Source organism: Maylandia zebra, linkage group LG4, assembly GCF_041146795.1.
Source record: "Maylandia zebra isolate NMK-2024a linkage group LG4, Mzebra_GT3a, whole genome shotgun sequence".
NCBI classification, from domain to species: Eukaryota; Metazoa; Chordata; class Actinopteri; order Cichliformes; family Cichlidae; genus Maylandia; species Maylandia zebra.
In genome coordinates, this window is record NC_135170.1 from 7058286 (window position 1) to 7084863 (window position 26578).

General features: G+C 41.5%; 1 protein-coding gene across 1 annotated transcript in view; it reads right to left on the reverse strand.

Annotated features, from left to right (window-relative positions):
• Positions 1 to 1920: 1920 nt before the first annotated feature.
• LOC101477058 (carbonic anhydrase-related protein 10) overlaps positions 1921 to 26578 on the reverse strand; it is a 165229-nt gene continuing 140571 nt past the window's right edge. The window contains exons 8-9 of the mRNA XM_004568602.2: positions 16317 to 16491; positions 1921 to 6163 (exon numbers count right to left, since the gene is read on the reverse strand). Of these exons, the coding sequence (XP_004568659.1) occupies positions 6141 to 6163; positions 16317 to 16491 (198 nt within the window). The 3' untranslated portion in view covers positions 1921 to 6140. The remainder of the gene's footprint in view (positions 6164 to 16316; positions 16492 to 26578) is intronic.

The following is a 26578-nucleotide window of genomic DNA, read 5'->3' on the forward strand; positions in this document are numbered from 1 at the left end:
TTACTGCATGTCTTCCCCACTCTTTATCCCCAATTTCTTAGCACTTAGCACTTGATGAAGACATGCAGACCGTTCTTGTAGCAGTTCTTCAGGTCTGCACACATCTCAAGAGTGATTTTGGGTCACTCATCTTTACAGAAAGTTTTGGCTCCCTTCATGGACTTTCTATAGCTTCAAGGTCTGGAAACTGCCCAGGCCACTCCATAATATTAATGTGCTTCTTTTTTAGTCGCTACTTTGTTACCTTCACAGTATATTTTAAGTCACTGGCATCCTGGAAGACCCACTCACAACCACCTCGCTTGGGTTGACATTCTTCGTTTTATTCCTTTAAATATCCACTTCATGACCCTGATCAGGAATGACTGCCATGTTGAAAGCCAGTAGTCATTCATTCTCAATGCTCCGAAAAACATACGACAAACTTTTAAACTGGGAGTGCTAGCTGTTACACACAAGCTGTGCTGGGGTGATAACTTAACAGAAAATGGTAGACAGCAAAATAACTGTAAAAAAAATAACAGCAGCAAGCTTGTTGGATTTAACCAACAACTTTTATAACTTTGAATAATTGAATTCATTTATTATTATTATTATTAGTTGTAGTAGTGTACTTTTTTTGTACTGTACTTGTATAAGGGCAATCAAAGAATTAAACACTAAACGCTTCCCAGCCAAGAAGTCTAATAACCTTCTGTGAGACTACAACACTGTATTTAAGACAAATAAACAAAACAAAAATGATGACCAATCACGTGGCAGCAACTCAATTCATTTATGCATATGGACTTGGTCAAGAAGACCTCCTGTGAACCAAACATCAAAATGGGGAACAAAGGGGATTTTAGCAACTTTGAACTTTGGCATGGTTGTTGGTTCAGCTTGTCTCAGTATTTGCAAAAAATCTGCTGGGTGTTTCCAACATAGCTATCTAAAGAGTTTACAGAAACTATTAAGCAACACAGAAAATATCCAGCGAGTGCCAGTTCATTTAATAGTTGGTAATAAGAAGGCAATGGTAACTGAAATAACTGCTTGTTACAACCAAGGCATGCAGAGAACCTCATCTCTGAACTCACCACATGTTAAAGCAAATGTGCTATAGTAGCAAAAGACCAGATAAAGGGTCACTCCTTGGTGGTGGCAGTGGTGGTGGTACGGGGTGGAGCAGTGGGGAGGGAGGTTCTTGTTACACTTGTGCCACTCAGCTGAGCATCATTTAAATACCAAAGCCTACCTGAATATCATTGCTTACCATGTCCATCCCTTTATGACAACAGTGAGCATATAAACACCATGTCACTGCTTTTTTGAACATGAAAATGCACTTTGCTGTTTTCCAATGCCCTCCACAGTCACCAGATCTTGGTGTAATAAGATACCTTTGGGATGCAGCGTAACAGGTGATTTGCATCATCGATGTGCATCATACAAATCTGCATCTACTGCATAATACTGCATTGTTAAATCTATGTATAACAGAATTAAGTCAGTTCTGAAGGCAAACGAGATTCCAACAGAGTATTAGCAAAGTGCACTGTACCTAATAAAGTGCCTGGAGCATGCATGTTTACAGGAAAGTACATTATTTATCACATTATTGTTGTTTTCCATAGTCCCTGCTTTTAGTTTGCCCTGCAATTTCCAGCAGAACAGACTCTGGAAACCTTTAAATGTTGTTCCCACAAAGGTTCTAGACTGTGTAAACTCACTGTGTATATTTTTCAGCATCATTCAAACAGTCTGGATCTTACTATTCTCTATGCCTGTTTTCATTTCCTATTAAATCCAGACAGTCACCGCTGCTCATTCTCATTAAACGCTTTGTTACACTGTTAGTAGTTTATGACAAAGACACTCAATGAAGCTTCTACTAATTTCAAAATAGATGAACTAATTAATTATATGAGTTCCACAATCTTTAAACATAAAACAATAGCATTTATTTTGTCCAAAAAGGTAATAATCTCCACTGTAATCCATCTTAAACAAAACTCATATTTACATTCAACATACATGAGTATAATTTCAAGTTACCTCAAATGAAATATAGCTTTTATAATTGTAAATTCCTTTTCCAGTGGTTGTAGCACATAGCTCCCATAGCTCATCATAGTTCTTTTTTTTTTTCATTACAGTTACATATTAAAACTAAACAAACATAAAGAGTCAGTTTTTTTTCATGAGATACAACATCACAGCAGACTGAAAGGTAAAAATAAAAAAACAATCCCACAAGTTGACCAGTTCGGTTAGTGACAATCCATGATGGGAAACCATTACATAAATTGTCTCTATGATGGGAATCTTTATCCAACAATTTTAAGATCTACAACCATCAATGCATGTTAAACCTGAATGAAACAAAGAAAGTCTTTTTGATTTGATGGTTTTGATCAGGCCTTGAACCCATGAAGATCTTTAATATAAACAGTTGTTGGTACCTTATTATTCTGTGGTGTTTTATTTATAGAGCAGCTGTTCAGTGACTTTGTTCTAGTTTTATCATATTGTTGTTACAATATGATATTCAGTCCTGCCAGTGTTGTCACACAATTGTACTGATCTACAGGTGGTGCTTGAAGAATCAGCTATCTGCATCTTGAGAAGGATGGAAACATATGAAAAGCTTAAATGTAAAAACACAAATCAAATAAAAAATAATAATTAAACAAATTTGTTTATAAGAAAATGCCACAGAGAAAATTGAATATTTCAGACATTAGTGTCTGCATTTTGAATATATTATTGGAGACGGTCGCACTTTCCCACTTTAATAACAACAAGATCAGTAATGTCATTTACACTTGATAATAATTATCAACAACATGATTTCACTGGCAGAAATGCTGAATGTGGAGAAATGTAATCTTGTTGTGTCTCTCTGTGTTACTCTGGATAAATTTGACCCTTTCTTCTCCAACTAACCCCAACCGCCCAGTTATGTTTGTTTTCATTTCTCTCGTGGCACATAAACAAATTAGAATAACTACTTTTCATTTTGAGAAATGCAGATTAGTTGGCTGTAATGGTTACAGCCTAACAACTTTATTAGGTAGGTAGCATCAACTTATGTTTACCGTAAAACATGCTGGTTGAAAACCTTTGAAATCCAGTATTTAGCATTACCAACTTTCTGTATTTAAGGTATTTTGTAAAATGATTTGCAAAAAGGTCAAAGCTAATACTGTGTTTAAATAATATTGGAGTTGCAATAACTGCCATCGTCTGAAAATAAATGTCAAATGTGATAATTATAGCTGGGAAACTTGTCTTTTTCTGATATATCTGACCTGGCAAAAAAGGGAATGACAGGAAATGTAACGACAGTTAAATATAATTATGCCATAAAATGTGACAGATTTTTTTCATGGATTGGAAAAAAAAAATACTGTATATTTAAGAAAAAATTATCATCACTCACTCAGTACTCTTCAGACTGGTTCTGTACAGTATCATTCATGTTTTTAGTTAAGATTTTGATAAAGACTGCGGGAAATCTTAAGTGAAATGGCACCAGAATACTGACAGTTGCCACATTGAGTCGTTTAATGATGTGAATGTGGGACTTTTTAACTTAAATATCAAAATCCCCACATACTGTTAAAGTGATACAATGCTTACAAATTCAAGTCAAATAGTCACTATCCTGATTATTGGTGAAGAAAATAAGGAAATAGCATTTTTTGTACTGTTACAGCAGCATTAGTAAGCTAGGTACTTGAATAACAAGAATGAACCTTTGGTGTCACGGTTAACGCCGACTATCAGCTTTGTCCCGTGTTCAAGACTAATATATTTTTTGACCCATTCATCTCTTCTCAGTGTTTTTACTACACTGATTTAGTGTTTTTCCAACATCATCACGCTGTTCTTTGTTCTCCTTTTAGCTGCTCCCTTTAGGAGTCATCACAGCAGATCATCTCCCTCCGTCTCACTCTATCTCTAGCATCCTCTTCTGTCACACCATCTGTGTGCATGTCCTCGTTTACTATATCCATGAATCAACTCTGTGGTCTCCCTCTATCCCTCCTGCCTGGAATCTCCATATTCAACATCTGTTGTGCAATATACCCACCGTCCCTCCTCTGCACATGTCCAAACCTCTCAGCCTTGTCTCTTTAATTTTGTTTCCAAACAACTCAACCTGAGCTTTCCCTTTGATGTCCTCATTTCTAATCCTGTTTATTCTTCTCACTCGAAATGAAAACCTTAACATCTTCAGCACTACCACCTCCAGCTCGGCCTCCTGTCTTTTAGCTAGTGCGACTGTCTCCTAACCATACATCATAGCACATCTCACTAGCATCATGTAAGCCATCCCTGCTCATAAATCACCCAATACGCTCGTTTCCATCTACTCTTCTTCACCTCTCTTGTGTACTGCTCATTGCTTTAGATGGCTGAGCCTGGGTATTTAAGCACATCTAACCTCCTTGTCTCTGCTTCTTGGCTGTTTACCTTTCCATCTGTCTCCCTCTCCTTCACACACATATTCCATCTTACTTCTCTTCTCCTCACCAAAGCATACCTCCACCTGTCCAGACTCCCTTCCACCTGCTCCTTACTCTCACTATAGATCAGGTAGTCTGAAAATGTCACAGTTCATGGACACTTGACTGGCCTTACCTCATCTGTCAACCTGTCTGTCTATCTCCACTGTGAAATGGAAGAGACTCAGAACTGATCCCTAATGTAATTCCAGCCACACCAATCTGTGACTCCTACCCAACACCTTACCACTGTCCTGCTGTCCAGTACCAGACTTACATACTTCTTTGCCACTCCTGACTCCATAATGCAGTGCCAGAGTTCCTCTCTTGGTACCCTTCCAAATGTTTTCTTTAGATCCACAACTGCATACTTCTCGAATCACTTTGTTCTTTCCCCAAATCCTAATTACAATGACTGCAAAGTGGTGCTTTTACTTCAGTTACAACTGTACAAGAAAAACCTTTTGTTGTTTTGTTTTGTTTTCTCCCCCACACTCCTTCTACATCATTTTGGGTGGGGGACAAATCCAAAGCCAGACAGGCCTGACATATCTCATTACAGTTGCTAGGCTGATTGAAGAGCTTCTATTTAATGCAGGGATTACTAAATGGTTAATTTGCAGAGGGTACTCTTTGCAGAATAAACTTTGGTGAAAACAGTCTGTTTGCTCTTGGAGTAATGGAAGGAAGGTCAGCTCTTAATACATCGCTGTGAAAAGCAGGGACTTGATGTGAGATGAACTCTGACTCTGCTTTTTAATTAAATACCATGAAGACGAGTGAACAAAATCATGCAAATTGAGTGACCTATCTCTTTCCAATCTCCAGTGGCTCCATCTGTTCAGGTCTGTAAACTGTCAGAGATCCAGCTTCTACCTCCCTTTAGCTATGTAACCTCATTTCACAAGTTCTGAATTCTCTTTTCAAAATGATCATCTTTAATCATTATTTGATATCAGGATAGGCATGTTATTCTGTCTCATCATAACAAAGCTGAGGGTTTCTTTAATGGCAGGGGTATCGATCATCATTGGGAATGTAAAATGAACTGAAGAAGCTTGTTGGATGAGAGGTGACATGTCTTCAAGACCAAGCTCCTTAGACTACCATGACCTGGATGACTGAAAACTTACACAGACATGTTAGAAATGCAACAGTTCCTCTGGTGAATCAATGAGGGTTTTTTTTATAATTGCTTTCTGTACCAGATTTGATAAGTGATTATCACAGCCAAACCCCAGGAACTGGCATTTTTAGCTGCATCCACACATCTATAAATTAGCCATAAAATGTTTGGATCATTGCAACTTCAATCGTCGTGACGTCACAAAACAAATAAACAGACAGTACACAGTAGACATCAGAGTCCTTATGGTCTATTTCACACTTTGTATTGATTTGTACCATCGTTGCAGGCCCCTGATGAGTATTGTTAGACAGTGGATGAGTAGGAGGCCAGCGTAGCAGTTAGAGCTTTGTCATTTGAGCTGAGCTAATATCAGTTTGCTTAAGCTGTCTTTAGTGATGTGCAGCTTTTGTGCTTTTTATTGACTGCATGTCCCATTTGTTCTTCTCAGTTTGGTTCGGCAGTGGGAAAAGGGTGCCAGTGATTCCTGCCTCTCCAGCTGTGGTACTGCAGCTTCACCTCTATTTCAGGAGCCACTGGTTCACTGGAGAAGAGGAGAGAAGGAAAACCGGAATTTATTATTTTTGCATATTTCTCATTTATGTGTTTCGGATCATCAAACAAAAGATAGTCTGAGTAAATACAAAAGGGAGTTTTTAAATGATGATATCAAACCTTCTTGGGCCTATGTGAAAGCGTAACAGTTCTAAACTGGTTCCACAACCTGTTGCAGAGTTACTGCTTCTGCAACAGTAACTCAAAAAACCCTCATTACAATCAAGTATGCAATAGAGCATCTCTGAACTCACATTCACCACACATTGAACCTTGGAGCAAATGGATTACAGTAGCAAAAGACCAGGCCAGGAGTCACTCCTGCCAGCTTAGAAAAGGAAAACAAGACCTTAATTTGCACAGCCTCCCTAGAATTACAATACAGAATATTTCAAAAACAAAGAGTCCAGATTTCTGCGGTAACATTTAATAGGTAGTGTCAGAATTTGGCAACGTTTGGAAACATTTCGGCATGAAAGCACAGATCCATGCTGCTAGGCACATTATTTCAGTTCAATTCAGTTTTATTTATATAGCATCAAATCAATACAGCTGCCCTATTTTATAAGGTAATGATTCGACAGTTTACAGTGTTATTTATACATTACTGTCTAAACATCACAGCTTACCTATTGTTGTTGACCAACCCAGTCTCACACCCGTCCATGATGCAGTCATGACCTTTAACCTATTAATTCATGTTGCTGAATCAATACATCGATCTATGACCTTTAATCTATTGATTCATGTTGTCGGACACAAATTTCTTTAAATTCTCTTCAACACAAATTTGCATTTTGTATCCCTGAACACAAACTTTTATCAGCCCGCTATGTCCAAGTCCACAGCTAGAAGTTATCTGGACTTTCAGTGACCCAAGTCTGACTCGTGCACATCACAGTTTTTTTCTACACATATTTAGCATGACTTTTAAATAAATGATTACAAATGTCTTGTTGCATCAAATTTAAACATTAAAAATTACTGAGTTGGGCTTAGAACAGTATGATGATTTGGGTTAAAATGCACTGCTTGCCATATCTTTTCAAATACTGTTGTCCTGGTTGCCATGGTGACACCTCCCTGCTTTTTCTGCAAGTGTAGTTCCTCAAACAAAATATATTTCCTAATGAAAAGCATTACTCACAAATTCATGTTCACTGACACAAACAAAAAACACTTAACAATTCGTGTCCATGAACACGAGAAGATTCATTTATTGTGACTATTTCACAAACTGCCTGAAGACCAGGCTGTACCATCCCTCTCCCATCGGCCGCAGTGTACCGATCCTCTGATAGCTGCTTTTAGCAAGATAACAATAAAGTCAAAAACATGACTTTTGCCTTTCTTCAGAATAATAATGAACTGGCTGTACTCAAATAGGCTCCACATTTACTAAGTCCTCAGTTCCATAGAGTACAATTTAAAATGTGATTTTTGCAACTACATCCCAACAGCCAACAAATCTGCAACAAGGGTGTTGCTGTCATGTTAACATGGACCAAAATGTCTGAGGAATGTTTGCGGCACCTTGTTGTGTCAGGAAGAGGACTATAACAGTATATGCTTATTGATTGTTGAGAAAAGAAATCTCATGCACAAAACTATCTCCCCACCTTTGTAATACATCTGACATGACAACCCCCTATCCTCCTACAAATCACCCGGGTACAATTCAGCTCAATTTTATTTGTAGAGTGTACAGAGTTCCACTAACAGTCTTCCCAAGGTGGTATATAGTCTTAGGTAAAAACCAGACAATATAGGACCATCAACAATCAGTCTTCTGCGAGCAGCCACTTGGAGACAGTGGAAAGGAAGAATCCCCTGTTATCGGAAACAAGAGAACCAGGTTCAAGTGGGCACATCCATCAGTCCAACCCAAGTGAGTTGTGTGGAGATAAAAAGGAGAAAAAGCCTATTAATCTGCTAAATTACATTTAGGAGATAAACTGTTTAATAATCCAATTAATGTCACGCAAACTGCTTTCTTTTAAAAGTTGCACCTCTCACCAATGCTTTAAAACATCCGTCATTTTTCTATAATTCCAATTTACAAAACTGACCAATCAAATTCAAAGGTTACTTGAACTGCACAGTTGAATTTCTCACTTATTTGCAGTTGCAGTTGATCAAAGGTATTTAGCGTTTGTGTTAGTTTGCGTTACTATGTTGCAGTTTCAAGCAATGTTTTGGTTCGCCCTGATTAGCATGAAAACCACTAAAGCCAAATGAATACTGTATATATTCTATACTTGTGCTGAGCTATGCATATTCAAATTAACTTTGTAACAAGGACAGTAAACAGACACAACTAAACAAAAGTCCCCTGGAGTGCTGAATATACTCCTCACAGGTTTCCAGTGGATTGCCAGCTACATTTTCTATCACCTCAAAAATCCTGCTAAAGCTGTCTCAATGCATCTTGTCTCTTCTCTTTTCTGTTATCTTAGACTGACTCCATGATGTTAAGATCAGGGCTCTGTTAGAGCCATATGATGTAGAATTTCAGAATTGCTTGCTCTTCTTGGCTGGAGTGCATTTTGTCATGTTACAGAATAAATATGGATGACATAAAACACGTTTCTGATTTTACTGCATGATAGATTTAAAAAAAAAATCTATAATAATATAATTGTAGTCTGAGCACATGAAAAATCAAGCGAAATGTAAAACTGGTATAAGTGGGGTATGAGTGGGGAAAGGTATTTTTATTTTCACTTTGGGATAGATGTACATGCTGGTTGGCAAAAGGCCATAGATTCTAATCAAATGTAACTTTTTTAATGCGAGTTGCAAAACAACATAAAGCTTTTCATCAGCAAAAGGCAATCGCTGACAGCTGCTTGGTGCGTCAAGCAGATGTCAGCCTAAAAACCTAGCTGCTATCAATGAAAAAAGGGGGGAACAAGATAGTACTAAAAAGATATAAAGTGCAGGGAGGAAATCAGTGGGTATGAGTAAGTGCAGTTAACTGAAAGAGGGAATTTCAAAGTGAATTAGTCTGTGGAGGAGAAAAAGAGATAACTCCTGCCAAAAGCAAAATCCATGCGTTTATTTCCCACCAGGATCCTCTCATTGGCAGAGTGCACTGTGTTTCTATACTTTCACTGGATGTTGAAGAAAGTACAGAAGCTTTTTTTTTTTTTGCAATGTCATCTCAGCCTTCTTGCCTGTTACTGGATCACCTGACTTTATATTTTCTAAAGAGAAAGAGATAATATTTGATAGCTTTTAGAATTAGCAACTGCAAGTACAGGTCAGGGCTTCTACATAGTTTATTTCAGAAGCTGCAGTATTCACGGCGCAGAGCATGTTAACCTCATCTTTCAAGGAAGGATATCAAACTCTACGCAAAACTTTTACTCCAACTGAAAGCCAGTTTTTCTGTCGCTACAGTGCAAGGTAAATGCATTTAAATCATTTTCATTTTCTCTTTGGATCTTATACTAAACAGTTAGATTTTGAAATGAAATGTAACATTTCAATTCAATTCAATTTTATTTATCTAGCGCCAAATCACAACAAAAGTCGCCTCAGGGTGCTTTGTATTGTACAGTAGATCACACAATAATAGGTACAGAGAAAAACCCAACAATCATATGACCCCCTATGAACAAGCACTTTGGCGACAGTGAGAAGGAAAAACTCCCTTTTAACAGGAAGAAACCTCCGGCAGAACCAGGCTCAGGGAGGGGCGGGGCCATCTGCTGCGACCGGTTGGGGTGAGAGAAGGAAGAAAGGATAAGACATGCTGTGGAAGCGAGACAGAGATTAATAACAGATATGATTCAATGCAGAGAGGTCTATTAATACATAGTGAGTGAGAAAGGTGACTGGAAAGGAAAAACTCAATGCATCATGGGAATCCCCCGGCAGCCTACGTCTATTGCAGCATAACTAAGGGAGGATTCAGGGTCACCTGGTCCAGCCCTAACTATATGCTTTAACAAAAAGGAAAGTTTTAAGCCTAATCTTGAAAGTAGAGATAGTGTCCGTCTCCCGAATCCAAACTGGAAGCTGGTTCCACAGAAGAGGGGCCTGAAAACTGAAGGCTCTGCCTCCCATTCTACTTTTAAATACTCTAGGAACAACAAGTAGGCCTGCAGAGCGAGAGCGAAGTGCTCTAATAGGGTGATATGGTACTACAAGGTCATTAAGATAAGATGGGGCCTGATTATTTAAGACCTTGTATGTGAGGAGCAGGATTTTGAATTCAATTCTGGATTTAACAGGAAGCCAGTGAAGGGAAGCCAAAACAGGAGAAATCTGCTCTCTCTTTCTAGTCCCTGTCAGGACTCTTGCTGCAGCATTTTGGATTAGCTGAAGGCTTTTCAGGGAGTTTTTTGGACATCCTGATAATAATGAATTACAGTCGTCCAGCCTGGAAGTAATAAATGCATGAACTAGTTTTTCAGCATCACTCTCAGACAGGATATTTCTACTTTTAGAGATGTTGCGCAAATGGAAAAAAGCAGTCTTACATATTTGTTTAATATGTGCGTTGAAGGACATGTTCTGGTCAAAAATGACTCCAAGGTTCCTCACAGTGTTACTGGAGGCCAAGGTAATGCCATCCAGAGTAAGAATCTGGTTAGATACCATATTTCTAACATAAAGCTAAGATCTCCTGATTTAAAAACTAAATAAAATGCTGAACTGATGAAAAGGTTTTCCAATACTGAATCACCAAAGTACTGCCTCTCCTGACCTTCGTTCAATAACAACAGCTGCAACCAAACATTTTCAAAACGTGGAGCGCAGTCTCTCACATTACTGTGGAGGAATTTTGGCTCACTCTTATTTACATAATGGCTTCAGCAAAACCTTACTGCTGGGTTTGCAAACGTGAACTGTTCTTTTCAGGTCCCACCACAGCATCTCAGCGCCATGACTATTCCACTGCAAAATTTATATTTTATTCCTTTTGAGCCATTCAGAGTTGGACTTAACACTAAAGGGACAAACCTAAAGGCAGAGGCTTGCATGGATTTTCCTGTCAGAGATGTTGGTGTGTCAATGAAATCTGCCAACCAGCAACAACTTTTCTAGCACTTTTCTACACAAGCACTCAAAGCACTTTATACAACATGGCTCGTTCAGCCAAGCACTTTTTTCTAAGTGTTTTTTAACATTCACACCTAATGCAACCAACGCCTGGAAAGTCTGCTTGTAAACTGCTGACTGCCTGAATAATTCAGATTCATAATTCAGATTATGACTTCAAGGTCTTCTGTGTGAGACCAGAATCATGCAACTAATCAATAAAGCCACATCTGTGCTGTAGGTATAATGTTCCTTTTTTTGAATTCGAGTTTGCCTTTTGACGTATCTAAAATTTTAGATTGTCAGTTTTGTTTTGGATTAATTCTTTAACATGAAGGCTGTTTGAGGTGGGAAAGCTTGAGCATGAGTTCCTAGATGACTTGCCCCGTGCTCTTGAATTTTAGAAAGTCAGCTTCAGTGTCGGTATGTGGAGTCCCAGAGCTGTGTATCTAATAGGGATTACCAAACTGCTGGTGCTGTGTCTCTTAGCATGTTTAGATGCAACTTATTTCCTCTTAATAATAATGTTTCATTTACTTTCCTTTCAGGTCACTCAAAGCAAAAGTATCTCAGAGTGCAGAGGTTAATCCTTTAAAACCTAAACCATCAAATAATTGCCAGAAACAGTCTATTGTCAAAAAATTTTTGACAATAGACTGTTTGTTGAACCTTTAGACAATATATATATATAATATATCAAATTCTAATCTGCATATATGAGTTTTAATTTGTATCAAATTTGCTACATTAGCCATATTTTTGCAATTTAGTCATTAAAAATGTGTCATGCAATTTATATCATTTTTTGAGGGTAAAAAAAAGGTCATGCTGATGATATAGAAGTCTCAAAAACTCACAAAAACACATGTATCAAATATGATAAGCTTTAAAAAAAATGTAAAAATAGCTTTAGAGTGACACTGGGTCCCTGACCAAATAAGAATAACACATGAACAGTTGTTGCATTGAAAAAAGTCTGTATTATGCATTAGTTGATTTTTTCTATCATTACTTACTATGGCTTTATAATTATATTTATCAAAAAAGAAAAAAGATGTTGTAGTAAATTATAAGTGCTTTTCAAATAAAGAGTAGAAATGAAAGCTGCAAAGCAAAAAAGAAGACAAAAAACCCCACTGAACAAAAGTTTGTGGGGAAAAAGGCTTTTACGATGACCTTGTTAGAGATCTGAACTGTGTTGCAATTTAGTTCAACGATTAAAGTTAAAATTCTGCGGAAATTAGGTTATAATGGCTTGAAAAAGACCATTTTTAACATTTCACTTTTCAACCAAAAGGGACATCCACGTAAACAACCATTACCAGAAAACCAGATTCAGACTAGAAAATAACACTGATGCATGCCTGATGCTTGGGAGGAAAAAGTTTGTAAGGAACCAAAGGTCAGAAAACAAAGACTAAAGCCAGAGTGAGCCTTCTTCACTACAGCACTTCACTGATGCAGCCCTGTCCTCTCACACAAAGCAATTTATCCTAATAACGTGATAATACTGGATCCTGGTAGTACTGGCATTTCTGTGGCAAGCAGAAGAACACTTAGAAGAAGTGATAGTGTACTAAAACCTTTTTTTTTTCATTTACGCATTTGTTTTTTGTTTTGTATTTTTTTGATGATGATGATGATGAAAAATACAGGAGCCACCACAGCTGGAAAACACTAGGGGTAAACTGGTGGAGAAGTGGTTCACTAAAAATTTAGGAGCCAAGTGCCTCAGTCTCACACAGTGGAAGTGGAACGCATTTAATAAAAGATCATTGGAGACCGTTTTTGAAGTTTAACCTTGAGTTGAAAAAAAAAAGCACAGAAACTGAGATATTTTGTCTTGTTTGATAGCAATTACTGGCAACCTGGCAAGTCTAAAAAAATACTATATTCCCACATACCCCCAAAACAAAGAGCAGCCATTCTGAGTGTTTCTGGTTTCTGGAGATCACCTAAACAGTCTTCCAAGGGACTTCAATTGCTTCAAATGCATTGCCAGAGAAAGACAAGGACCTGGCTGCAGCGTATAAAATTGCCAGTTGAATTTTGCTGAGGCTACTGTTGATCATATTTTCTCTACTTTGTGAGAGCATTAAAGCACTGAAGCGTACCATCTTTCTTTTGGACAAAATTAATTAAAGGAGAGCAGAATTCCATCTGGGAAATCTTATAATCCTTCCACATGGCCAGATGGGCCCGGAGAACTGGGAAATAGACCTCTAACACAGGAATTCCTAACTGTGAAGCCCAGTTCTGTAACACTGAAAAGAAAAGGCAGGCAGATGATTAGACATGGAGAATTTCTGGTGTCCATCTTTTGTCAGACTAAAGTGTGGAGAAAAATCACATCTGACAGCATTTGCTGGAGAGGAAAGGTTGTCAGCGCTTCTTTATTGGGCAATCAAGAAAGTTTATTCTTGATAAATCGCAGAGACATTACAGACATTTCTTAAAAAATGACCGACAGAAAGCTGCTGTGAATATAACCATGAATTCAACAAAGATTTAATCCACTATAAAAGCTTCATTTGTCCTCCTCTTTTTATTTTTGAGCACCCATCTCCTCAAAGGTATCTCAACAATCCAATCGCTTCCACTGGTTGGACTAACACTGTTGGAATTTCTAAAAGCTCCTCTAGGGAGTAGGGATGGGTACCGGTGTCCGGTGCCATGATGGCACCGGTTCTGACATAAACGGTAGTAACCAGACCGAAAAGCAGCGCACATTTCGGTGCTTTATTTCGGTGCTTTTTTTTCCGGAGCTGTGATACACTTCTAGCCAATCATTTTACGTTTCCGAGGATAGTAGGCGGGTCCAGGTACGTACGTTCTGTTAGAGCAGAGCTACAGATTAAAAATGCCCAAGGCGAAGCGGTCAAAAGTCTGGCTGTACTTCACAGCAAAATATGCAAACTCAGCAGCCTGCAACAAGTGCTTTAAGCTGATACTGTGATACTGTCAAAGGAGGTAACACCTCAAATCCGATGAAACACCTGGCGACGCATAGCGTTTTTTTTTAAAAGCCAAGAAATGCGCTGTATTTGATAGCTTGCTGCGAGACCTCACACCGAGCACAACTACTGCGCGTGGGTTGCCTGTTATCAGACCCAGAGTTAGCAACATCCCCAAAAACACGAAGAGGAGAGTCCTGGCCCCTAGCCCTGCCAGTGTAGCAGAAATGATGAGGATGATGATGCAGCAGCAGCCGTTCTTCTCTGCGTGAGTAACTTAATGTGGTTCGTGTGTAATTTACGTTGAGTAGGCTAACCACGTTATTACATTAATACATGTAAGGTGAAATAGCAAACATCATCATAGCTACATGCGGCTGTCTTCTTGTTTGATGGCAGATACTCCCTTCACCCTGGCCAGAAAGGCTAAAATGACCAAAGAAAAAGAGGGAAACGGCTAAACATGAGAGGTTTTTGGACAAAGTTTTCAAGCACTGCTTCCAGCCAAGAGTGATACCATATATGCCCCATAGCTGCAGAAAAGGCTAACATTGTTATCTTTTTACAAAAACCAGCTGAACATGAGAGGTTTTTGGACCAATTTTGTGTTCTCCATTCTTTAAGCACCGGTTTGAGCACCGTTTGAGCACCGGCACCGTTTCAAAAGTACCGATTTGGCACCGGTATCGGATAAAACCTAAACGATACCCATCCCTACTAGGGAGTGATTAAGGAAAAATCAAATACCCACACGATTCACAGTTAAGATGATGTCAAATTCAAGATGGAACCCATTTAATCTGATAGAAAATACTTTCAGGAGTTTCTCTTGGAGACTGATGCCCATTATTTGACCTCATTTCAGAGATGCTTTGGTTTACATGTAGTTTGGGAGTTGATCACTTTTTGACAAAAAAGGGGGGGCAGACTTGTTCAAAGGAAACTTCTGACATTCAATGTAAATGAAAAAAAAAATACTTATAAAAGTTAAATGAATGTGATCATATCCCACCTGGCATTTCTCTATATGTGCTTATTCAGTCTGCTGGTCTACTGTTTTGTGTTTTTTTACTCTGTGCCTACAATCTGGCTGTTTGTGTTCTTTTGCTCTTTGACCTTGAGTGTTTCGGTTCTATATTCCAACAGGCCAATATCAAAGGGGTAGTAGAGAACATGACATTGGTTTTAGTTGTGGAGGATATCGTGAACTTCACTGGATTCATAAAAAAGAGAAGCTGTCAGCTGTTATTATTCCTGAAGGATCCAAGGACACACTTCCAAGTTTGGTGTATATTTCTTGGTTGGACCAGTTCTAATTTAATTTAACGCTTCCAGTGTTACATTGGTAAAGACAACACATTTGCACTTTTTCACACATACACATTAATTTTGATGTCCTTTCTTTTTGCTCCTGTTTTTTTACCTATTGTTTATATTCTCACAAAGCACTGCCTGACTTTCTCAAACTAATGTGTATAAACAGACCAGCGCATATTGGACTCAGATAATAAGAATAAAAAAGTGCAGGTGCACTGCTGTCTTGGATATTTTGCTACAGTACAACACCCTGTTGTAATTTGTTGTGCCACCACTTTATCATGTAACTAATTATCACATTTAATGGGATTGTTTTCACTACATTAATTAATGTATCCCCCTGTGAAAAGCACCAACGACCACAGAAATCATGCAGATCCTCATTTTTTATCATGATGTTTAAGCTTATAACAAATTAAGCCATCATTGCTGCTTTTATAGTATGTTGTTTATATAGTACGCTGTTTTTATAGTAGGTTATTCTTCATTTCAGTACACTACACTGGCTGAAATGTGTCTAGATTATCTATGTGCAACTTTATAAATGTCACAGCAATAACTTAATATCTGTTGTGAAATATTATCCCTCTATTACTACCCATGATCCACAGGTTTAAAAGGTTTCCCAGAAAAGGGAATGAGTGGGGCCTGATGAGCTTCAATGACCTAAGCGACCTAAATATATCCCCAGTCTTGGCACAAGCTTGTAATAGCTGCCTTGATTAGCTTAAGAGGCTGAAAAGGAGAAGCACAATCATACTTGGCATTTTCTTCATGCAGAAACAAAACCACCGCTCCCTTTTTCTGTACCCTGTGAGTTACCTCTGTATTGTGGACGAAGGGCACGGTTGTTGGGGCAGTCACGGCCCTGCTTGCTAAAGTTGATATTGGTACGGATGCAGCGTTGAAGCAAAGGCTGGGTGGGCCGGGTGTTGTCGCTCATACTAAGGAATATCTTGTAGGGCTCATTCTGGCTGAGGAGGCGCAGGGAATGCATCTGTGGGAGACATAAGATCAAATCTTAGTTCAAGAGCAAGCTAAAATGTCCTGAGTTCATCTTCAGCTTCTCTAGTGGCACTATGCTAGTCTATCCACCCATCTGCTGCTTATTTGTAGGTGGTGTGGACAGCTACCTAAGCAGGAACTGCTGCTGCTCCCCAGCAGTCCCATTCTCAATACTTCACCCCAGACCTTAAACTTGGCCATAGAGAAGAGACAAAAGCTTCATTTTCAAAGAGTGTGGAGAATCATCGCTGGTGATAAGAACTAGTATCAGTGAGGAGTTTCAGTGGAAGCAGTGCCCTAGCTCAAAACATTTAAAAGAAAAAAAAGTGTCCCACATGTTGACGTGAAAATGCATACATTTTTTACATCACATTTCAAAAGGACAACCTGCATTTGGGAGAGATCATCAAAAACATAATTCAGAATTAATTCAGAGTATTATTTGTGGAACCCACTAAACCTTGAATGATTTATAGACTGTGATTTCGATCTAGTCAATATATAATTGGAAAAGAAAATCAGTCAGTCAACACCACAGGACTAGAACAACACGAGTGAGCACACATGTAGAACCACACAGGGCTGAGTGGAAGGAGAAACACACTGTTCCATCTTATTCTTTCTATCTTTTTCTGTTTTTCACCTGCCTCCTCCACCACAGTTCTTTTCTCCCTTATTTCCACATCATGCTCTTCTTCTCTACCTCAAGCATTCTGAACTGAGGTCAGAGCTCTAACATAAAGAAAAGAGCATGAGCATGCACAGATTATTTAGTCACAATGGTGAGTGGTGCTTCGTTGACTCATCAACCTTGAGCATTTTAAGTGGCTAGGAGAAAAAATGTAAATATTGTTAAATATTTCATTGATACATATTTGTTTTAATCCAGATTTATGTCAGTATTATTCACATGCATAAATATAACATATAGTATATAGAAAAAACAATTCTAATGCAGACAGTATTTGAAACTGGCAGATTATAGGTGAGAGTTTTTTCTTTTTATTCTTATTGACCTGCTCTCAAAACTTTTTTTAAACACCTTAAAAAAATCACTTTTTAAACCACAAGTTTTTGTCATTAAGCTGAAGATATGATGAATTTGATACAGTTTTCATGTACCTACATCAAAATAAACCTCAAATATTGCTCAACATATTTAAAAGAATCAGAGGCCAAAAAAATGAAAAGTGCAGAATAACTTTGGTGCAACAAATGACTTGTGAAGCAATCTTGTAGTATTTTTCTGGTGGTTGCAGCTCATTAAATGGTGCAAACACTCAAACCCAGCCACGGGAAGGCCACAAGCCAGTTTATTCCTACTGCTGGTCCCAAAACGGGAATGGGGCGGTTCGCTTCAGGAAGGATCATTCACCCTAAAATCTGTGCACATCATAAAGAATTAAATTCTCGTGCAGATCCGGTGCTGCTGGTCTTCAGGATCACCCTCCAGGGTGATTTGTGGCATAAGGAGAGCAGCAAAAGTGAATCGTGAGACCTGGTATGATGAATGGTTTGGAGACAGTGGTGCCAACAAAAAGACAGACCTGGAGGTGGCTCACAACCAGTGAATGTGACACGTGAGGTAATTTTGCTTTTGTGGGTTTTGTTGCTGTCAGTATTATATATACAGGGTAGGATTATAATGCAGACCAGCCCAAAAAGATTTTTCCCCACACAGAAATAAAATCCTGCATCATAGTTCTGACTGCATGACTTTTATGAAACCATCACTGGAAATGGTATGGTTATAAAGAAAGGGGATGTTATGTGTGTGTGTGTCAAAATGAGTCAGGTCTAGCAACAAAAAGCAAGCTTTAATTACGCTGCTAAGAAAAGCCCGAAAGGCTGGCCCAAAAAAACAGGAAACCAAGAATAAAAGGAGGGCAAACTGATGGAGACACAAAATGGCACAAAGCGCTGATTGAACACAGAGATGAATAGATGAACACATCTGCAAAAGCAAACCGCACCAAGGGGGACGAACCAGCACAGGTGTGAAAACACCCTAAGTGTTAGCGTGTCACCTTTTTCTCCTCTCACTGTCGTTCCTTTTCCTGTTTAAGCCAACTTTTCCACAAATCAGCATTCTACCTACGCTAAACATCACTGCCATCAGACTACATGTGGAAAGAAAGGATGCTTCTGTACCCTTGTCAGTTCCAGCAATCCCGCCTCTCTGTGGTTGCCTATGCAGGACAATCAATCCCACATAACACATTAGCCAAATCTCCCATAGGTGTTCACTTTCCTAATCACCCTGGAAAAGACCACATGAAAACAAAGCGATCACACAGAACAGCTTGGATCTGCAGTGAGCCTTCCCTCTCATGAAAAGACTACAGCAAAGGGTTCCCAGCCAAAGTGATTTCTTCAGTGTAGAGCTCAATGGTTCAAATCTTTCTGTTCATGCTTTAATTTTTCACCAGCCTTTTAATGATCAAATTATACATTTAGTGTTTATACTGTTTGTATCATTCCCTTGAATCGTATGTTGTTGATATTTTAATCTGAGGCCTACTATTCAATTCAATTCAATTTAATTCAATGTAATTCAGTCCAATTCAGTTGTATTTATATAGCCCCAAATCACAACAACAGTCGACTCACGGCGCTTTATATTTCAAGGTAGATCCTGCAATAATACATACAGAGAAAACCCAAGAATCATATGACCCTCTATGAGCAAGCACTTTGGCGACAGTGGGAAGGAAAAAATCCCTTTTAACAGGAAGAAACCTTCAGCAGAACCAGGCTCAGGGAGGGGCGGAGCCATCTGCTGCAACCGGTTGTGGTGGGTTGTGGTTGGGAGCTGTTACTAAGGTAACAGTGTTGGCTGTGGCACAAAGGTTATTGTTCATGTACTTTTCCACTTCAGTTGTTATTTAGATTTTTTTTTGCATACTTCTATGATAATTCTGGTAAAGAATTATCAAAAGGATTTCATAATTTCATTCAAGTGGCAGTGCCACTGTCAAAACCACTGGCTTCATCTCTAATTGTTTAAATATGCTATTTGAATGATCAATTATTAGAATTCATATTTTTGCTGATCTCTCTCAACTTTTTACTCAACAAATTTGGACTTGTCACATTGTCTTTCCCTTTGGGGAGCACTCACTTTGTTTTTTCACTGTCATGGCTCACTGGGTCACCTAATTAAACGGAGCCGTCGTTAATACAGCTCATCACTGGACCCACTTCAGTTTGCCTACCAGCCTGGCATTGGAGCGGATGATGCCGTCATTCACCTCCTACATCGTTCCCTCGCTCACCTGGAGACCGCTGGAAGCACTGTGAGAATCATGTTCTTTGATTTCTCCAGTGCCTTCAACACCATTCTTCCCTCGGTTCTAAAGGACAAGCTGGTGAACTCTGGAGTGGACCATCACCTCACTACCTGGATCCTGGACTACCTCACTGACCGACCACAGTATGTGAGGACTCAGGGCTGTGTGTCGGACAGGGTCGTCTGCAGTACGGGGGCCCCACAGGGAACGGTTCTGGCTCCGTTCCTCTTCACCATCTACACTGCAGACTTCTCCCACAATTCCACCCAGTGCTTCCTGCAGAAGTTCTCTGATGACTCTGCAATAGTCGGCCTCATCACTGAAGCTCCAACCCGGAGGGCGGTGCACTGTTGGACGGACCAATCGGAGTCTGCGCTGCGGGACTGTTTTGATCACGCGGACTGGGAAATGTTTCACGTGGCCGCCAGAGACATTGATGAATACACAGACTCAGTCTGTGGATTTATCAGGAAATGCGTGGAAGATGTCGTCCCATCCAGAACAGTCAAATCCTTCCCAAATCAAAAACCCTGGATTAACGGAGATGTTCGCGCGGCACTGGCGGCACGGAACACCGCCTTTGCCTCCGCGAACACATCGGACTACAAACACGCACATTACCAACTCCGGAAGACGATCAAAGCAGCCAAACGTGAGTACAGGGACAGGGTGGAGCAACAGTTTGACAACCCTCGGAGTATGTGGCAGGGACTAAACACGATCACAGACTTTAGAGGGAAAACCAGCACACCGCAGACCACGGCCTCTCTGTGTGAGGATCTAAACGTATTCTACGCTAGATTCGACACAGCGAACACCATGAGACCGGACAGTGTGCGCACCGCGGATGACGTCAGTGCGCACACTGTGTCTGAGGAGGATGTGCGGAAGTGCTTCAGGAAGGTGAACGCACACAAAGCTACTGGTCCGGACGGGATTCCCGGCCGCGTCCTCAGGTCATGCGCGGCTCAGCTGGCTGGAGTGTTCACGCACATCTTCAACCTTTCCCTCTCTCTGTCTGTAGTCCCAGCCTGCTTCAAAATGGCCACCATCGTCCCTGTACCCAAATCCTCCACCATCTCCTCATTGAACGACTGGCGACCTGTAGCCCTGACCCCCATCGTAAGCAAATGCTTCGAGAAGCTGGTCAGGGACTTCATCTGCTCTGCATTACCCAACTCACTGGACCCTCTACAGTTCGCATACCGCCACAACAGGTCCACTGATGATGCCATAGCCCTGACACTACACACTGCCCTGTCACACCTGGAGAAGAGAGACACGTATGTGAGGATGCTGTTTGTAGATTACAGCTCAGCATTCAATACCATCGTTCCCTCGAAGCTGGACAGGAAACTGCAGGATCTAGGACTGAGCAGCTCCCTCTGCAGCTGGATCCTTAGCTTCCTGTCTGACAGACGCCAAGTGGTCAGACTGGGCAGCATCACCTCATCCCCCATCACACTGAACACTGGTGCTCCACAGGGGTGTGTACTGAGCCCTCTCCTGTACTCACTCTACACCTACGACTGCACAGCCACTAACAGCTCCAACATCATTGTGAAGTTTGCGGACGACACTACAGTGGTGGGTCTTATCACCAACGGTGATGAGACGGCTTACAGGGAGGAGGTCAGCGCCCTGACCCACTGGTGTCAAGACAACCATCTCACACTCAACGTCGCAAAGACAAAGGAGTTGATAGTGGACTTCCGGAGGTGCAGAGAAGTACACACCCCCATCACCATCAACGGCGCTGCTGTGGAGAGAGTGAGCAGCTTCCGGTTCCTTGGAGTACATCTGGCTGAGGATCTTACGTGGTCAGTACACACAAACAAAACAGTGAAGAAGGCGCAGCAGCGCCTCTTCTTTCTCAGGAGACTGAAAAGATTCGGCATGAGCCCCCGCATCCCCAGGACCTTCTATCACTGTGCCATTGAGAGCATCCTCACTGGATGCATCACCACCTGGTATGGCAACAGCACCGCCTACAACTGCAAAGCTCTCCAGCGAGTAGTGCGGTGCTCTGAACGGATAATTGGAGGTGAGCTTCCCTCCCTCCAAGACATCTACAGGAAGCGCTGCCTGAGGAAAGCGGGGAGGATCATCAAGGACTCCAGTCACCCCAGCCATAAACTGTTCAGACTGCTTCCATCAGGAAGGAGGTTCTGCAGCATCCGGTCCCGTACCAGCAGACTGAGAGACAGCTTTTTCCATCAGGCCATCAGACTGCTGAACACGTCATAGACACCTCAGCTTCACTACTGGAACTTCAACATTATGCACTCCACACTGTATATAAATGCCACTTGTTTTGCACATATTCAACTCTGTATATTTTATATATTTTATTATTATTATTATTATTATTTTATTTTATTTTTTTACTATTTAATTTGTAAAAATGTGTATACACACACACACACACACACACACACACACACACACACACACACACACACACACACACACACACACACGTAGGAAAATATTTAGTATACACATCCAGAAATGCATACACTATTATATATTGTACATATATTTATTAGTTTCAGGTTGGCCATTCTTGTATTTTGCTCGTTTGTGTTGTTGTGTTTGCACATCTCTGTTGCTTGTGGGGCTCGCACACAAGAATTTCACTCGCATGTGCTGTGCCAGTGTGCCTGCACATGTGATGTGACAATAAAAGTGATTTGATTTGATTTGATTTGATTTGATGGGGACGACAAGGAGTACAGAGGTCTGACCCAAGACTTTGTGGACTGGTGCCAGCTGAACTACCTCCAGATCAACGCCAGTAAAACCAAGGAACTGGTGGTAGACTTCCGCAGGCACAAGCATTCTCCACTGCAACCACTGAACATCCAAGGTATGGACATTGAGGCTGTGGACAGCTACAGGTACCTTGGTGTTCATCTGAACAATAGACTGGACTGGACTCATAACTCAGACGCCCTCTACAGGAAAGGGCAGAGCAGGCTGTACCTGCTGCGGAGACTCAGGTCGTTTGGAGTGGAGGGCCCACTCCTGAAGACCTTCTATGACTCTGTTGTGGCTTCTGCTATCTTTTATGGTGTGGTCTGCTGGGGCGGCAGCATCTCTGCTGGGGACAGGAAGAGACTGAACAGGGTGATCCGAAGGGCCAGCTCTGTTCTAGGATGCCCTCTGGACCCAGTGGAGGTGGTGAGTGACAGGAGAACGGTGGCTAAGCTGTCATCCCTGATGGACAACATCTCCCACCCCATGCAGCAGACTGTGACAGCACTGAGCAGCTCCTTCAGTGGGAGACTGCGGCACCCACGGTGTGGGACGGAGAGATTTCGCAGGTCTTTCCTCCCCACTGCTGTCAGACTCCATAATAAAGACTTTAACTGATCAAGCACACACATCCATACATATGCAATAATACTAAGTGCAATAATCCTTTCTGTCATCGTTGTATTTTTACTCAGTTGTATATAGTATTTGTATTTGTATTCTATTTTTATCTTATTGTATATTTATTTTATTTTATTCTACTGTATATAGTATTTTATTTTATTCTATTCTGTACAGTTGTGTACTGTATTTATTCTTATTGTATTCTAATTTTTGCCTCATAACTTTTGCACTGTCCACTTCCTGCTGTGACAAAACAAATTTCCCACGTGTGGGACTAATAAAGGTTATCTTATCTTATCTTATCTTTCTCTATTGTGTCAAATCAAAACGTCCACTATATTACTAATATGCCTGTTAATCATACAAGAAACACAATCTTCTAGTAGTTGAAGAGCATGAACAATTTTAACAACTGTTCAATAATAAGATTTTGGCTCCTTTAACTCGATGATATTTTTAATACTACCTTAAAATACTTTTTGATACTTACTTTGTATACTTTAAATTTTAATTTCACAAATTGGTGTAAAGTAATTAGTTCATTACAGTTTTGCACATACTGATGATTAACAATCTTTGTCCCCAAAGGAGTGGTTGTGTTAAAAAGCCCCCAAACTACAGTTTTGCAGGCAGTGCTAAACTACAAAACAAAATGGTCTCAGAGACACTGGATGGGTTCAGATGAAGACTATTATAACACTGAAACAGGAACAAAGTGTTCTTGGAGGTTTCTGCCGAACATCACATCTTTTTCAACAGCAATCTTCCCCTGTGCTGCCCCTGCACAGACATATCTCTGAGTCCAACCTGCTTGCCTCACACAAGGTTACAAAAATCAGAAGATGCACAATAAGAAAAAAATGACACAACTTCAGCATGTGCCACCAATCGAGGAGTCACTTTTGCCACTTGCCACAATTCACAATGACAATGAACTGAACTGAGTCAGCTTAAAGGAGTCTCCCCAATTACCCCCTGCAGCCTACACTGAAGCGATGGAAAGGAGTAGGTGCTCACGAATGAAAGCCTGTATGTATTACTGAAGACTGTGCAGAACACGTGTCAAACTCGGCATCCATGAGACAAATCCAGCGTTTTGTAAATTTTAATCCAGCCGCATGTCAGTTTTGGTCCGCTTGGTTGTTACAGCAGTGTGCACGGTGACTGCTCAGCTACTCTTAATATGTTTTTAATGATATTTCCTACACCACCACTAAGTTGTCATGTTCAGGCGTGTGAAACATTCGATTTAAGACCCATAGAGATATGTGAACGAAAAACTTAAAGATTCATTATTATGCTTTACCATCGATGTGTATTTGTTTTTTCCAACCAAATCACTGTCAGTAGTTGTTACAGTGGGGCAAAAAAGTATTTAGTCAGCCACCGATTGTGCAAGTTCCCCCACTTAAAATGATGACAGAGGTCAGTAATTTGCACCAGAGGTACACTTCAACTGTGAGAGACAGAATGTGAAAAAAAAAATCCATGAATCCACATGGTAGGATTTGTAAAGAATTTATTCGTAAATCAGGGTGGAAAATAAGTATTTGGTCAATAACAAAAATACAACTCAATACTTTGTAACATAACCTTTGTTGGCAATAACAGAGGTCAAACGTTTACTATAGGTCTTTACCAGGTTTGCACACACAGTAGCTGGTATTTTGGCCCATTCCTCCATGCAGATCTTCTCGAGAGCAGTGATGTTTTGGGGCTGTCGCCGAGCAACACGGACTTTCAACTCCCGCCACAGATTTTCTATGGGGTTGAGGTCTGGAGACTGGCTAGGCCACTCCAGGACTTTCAAATGCTTCTTACGGAGCCACTCCTTTGTTGCCCGGGCGGTGTGTTTTGGATCATTGTCATGTTGGAAGACCCAGCCTCTGTGCTGACGGACGTGGGTTACTGACCTGGCAACCTGGCTGCCCCTGGGTGGGTCCGGGATGGGCGTGAGGTTCTGGGGGCGCTCCGTCTCTGGGCTGGGGCCCGGGCCGGGCCTCGGGGGCTTGGGTCCTGGTTGGTGTGTTGCCGGGGTTGTGGGCGGGTGGGTGCATGGGGGCCCGGCCCTGGAGCAGGGTGCCGCCGGTGCGTCGAGCCGCCTGGGGGGCTCTTCAACTGGTGGGGGGGATGGTCACATCTTGCAGGAGCTTTCTTCTCTTCAGGAACTCTCTGCAGGAGGGGGAGATACAGGAGAGGTGGAGGAAGATCTCAGCCTGGGCGTTTACCGTCTTATGTAGTCTGGAAGATGTGTGGATGGTGGGGTGGGTGCAGTTTTCTCTGTGGTGGGGTTGGGTGGACTGTCCAGGGCTCTGTGGAGCCAGAGGGCGCTACTGCACTGGGCCCCGGTCTGATGGGCCTGGGCCCCCCTTCCCTGGCGGGTCGCGAAGGGTGGGAGTGCCTACTGGGGTCAGCGGGGGAGCTGGCCCCAGGGAGGGGTTACCTGCCCCTCCCTTCCTTCCCTCCCCATCTCCAGCTGCCTCCCTCTTCCCGCTCCTCCACAACCACTCACACATGCAGGGCCTTGGAGTGGGGGTATGTCACCAGGGTGCAGAGGAGGCTACCCCCCCCCCCCCCCCCCGTCCCCTTCTGGCTGCCTCTGCCTCAATTTTATCCCACAACTTAGACATTCACATTATTCACACTCTCATTACACATACATATAGGATCTTGGGGGTGGGCACAATCACGGAGTCCAAATTACCATCAGGGTGTATACCTCACCCCTGACGTCGTTGCCCACCTCTCAATTTTAAATACACTTAGTCATTGAGGGCTAGCAGGAGGGACTATGCGCTTACCTGCTGCTCCTTGGCAGGTAGCTCCATGCCCTCCTGGGTTTTAATTGCACCTTAGAACACATATGCATCAACACTACAATGAGCGGGTGGAGGGAGGTTTGGAGTCTTCTCCCACCCCCATTCTCTGCGGCCTGCTGGAGCGGGAGGGCTAGTAGGAGGAGTTGGCCGTCCGACTGCGGTCTGGGGTGTGGGGCCTCCCTGCTGCTGCGGAGTCGGGGTGGTCTGCCTCTCCCCACCGCAGGGAAAAGGGTAACACCACCTGGGTCTGGGTGCAATTCCCCCCTCCAGGGGCAAGGGTACCTAGACCCGGTTTGTAGAGTACGCTTGGGGAGTGTGGTTGTGTGTACAGCGTCTCTTTATGTCTGTCTCCACGTTGGTTGAGTGTGGAGTGAGTGCATATGAGAGCATGAGGGTGGGAATGGATGTTTGTGTCTGTGTGTGCCCGTATGTCTGTGTCTAAATGTCAGGTTGGGTATCAGACGCCACCTCTCTGGGGACACCTCAGGCCCTCCAAGGTTTGGAGGCCTATCTCCACCCACCACCACTTCCCCTGCCGGTGGTGGACTCCCTCAGGTGTCGGTGTGTTGGTGGTTCTTTGTATCTGGGG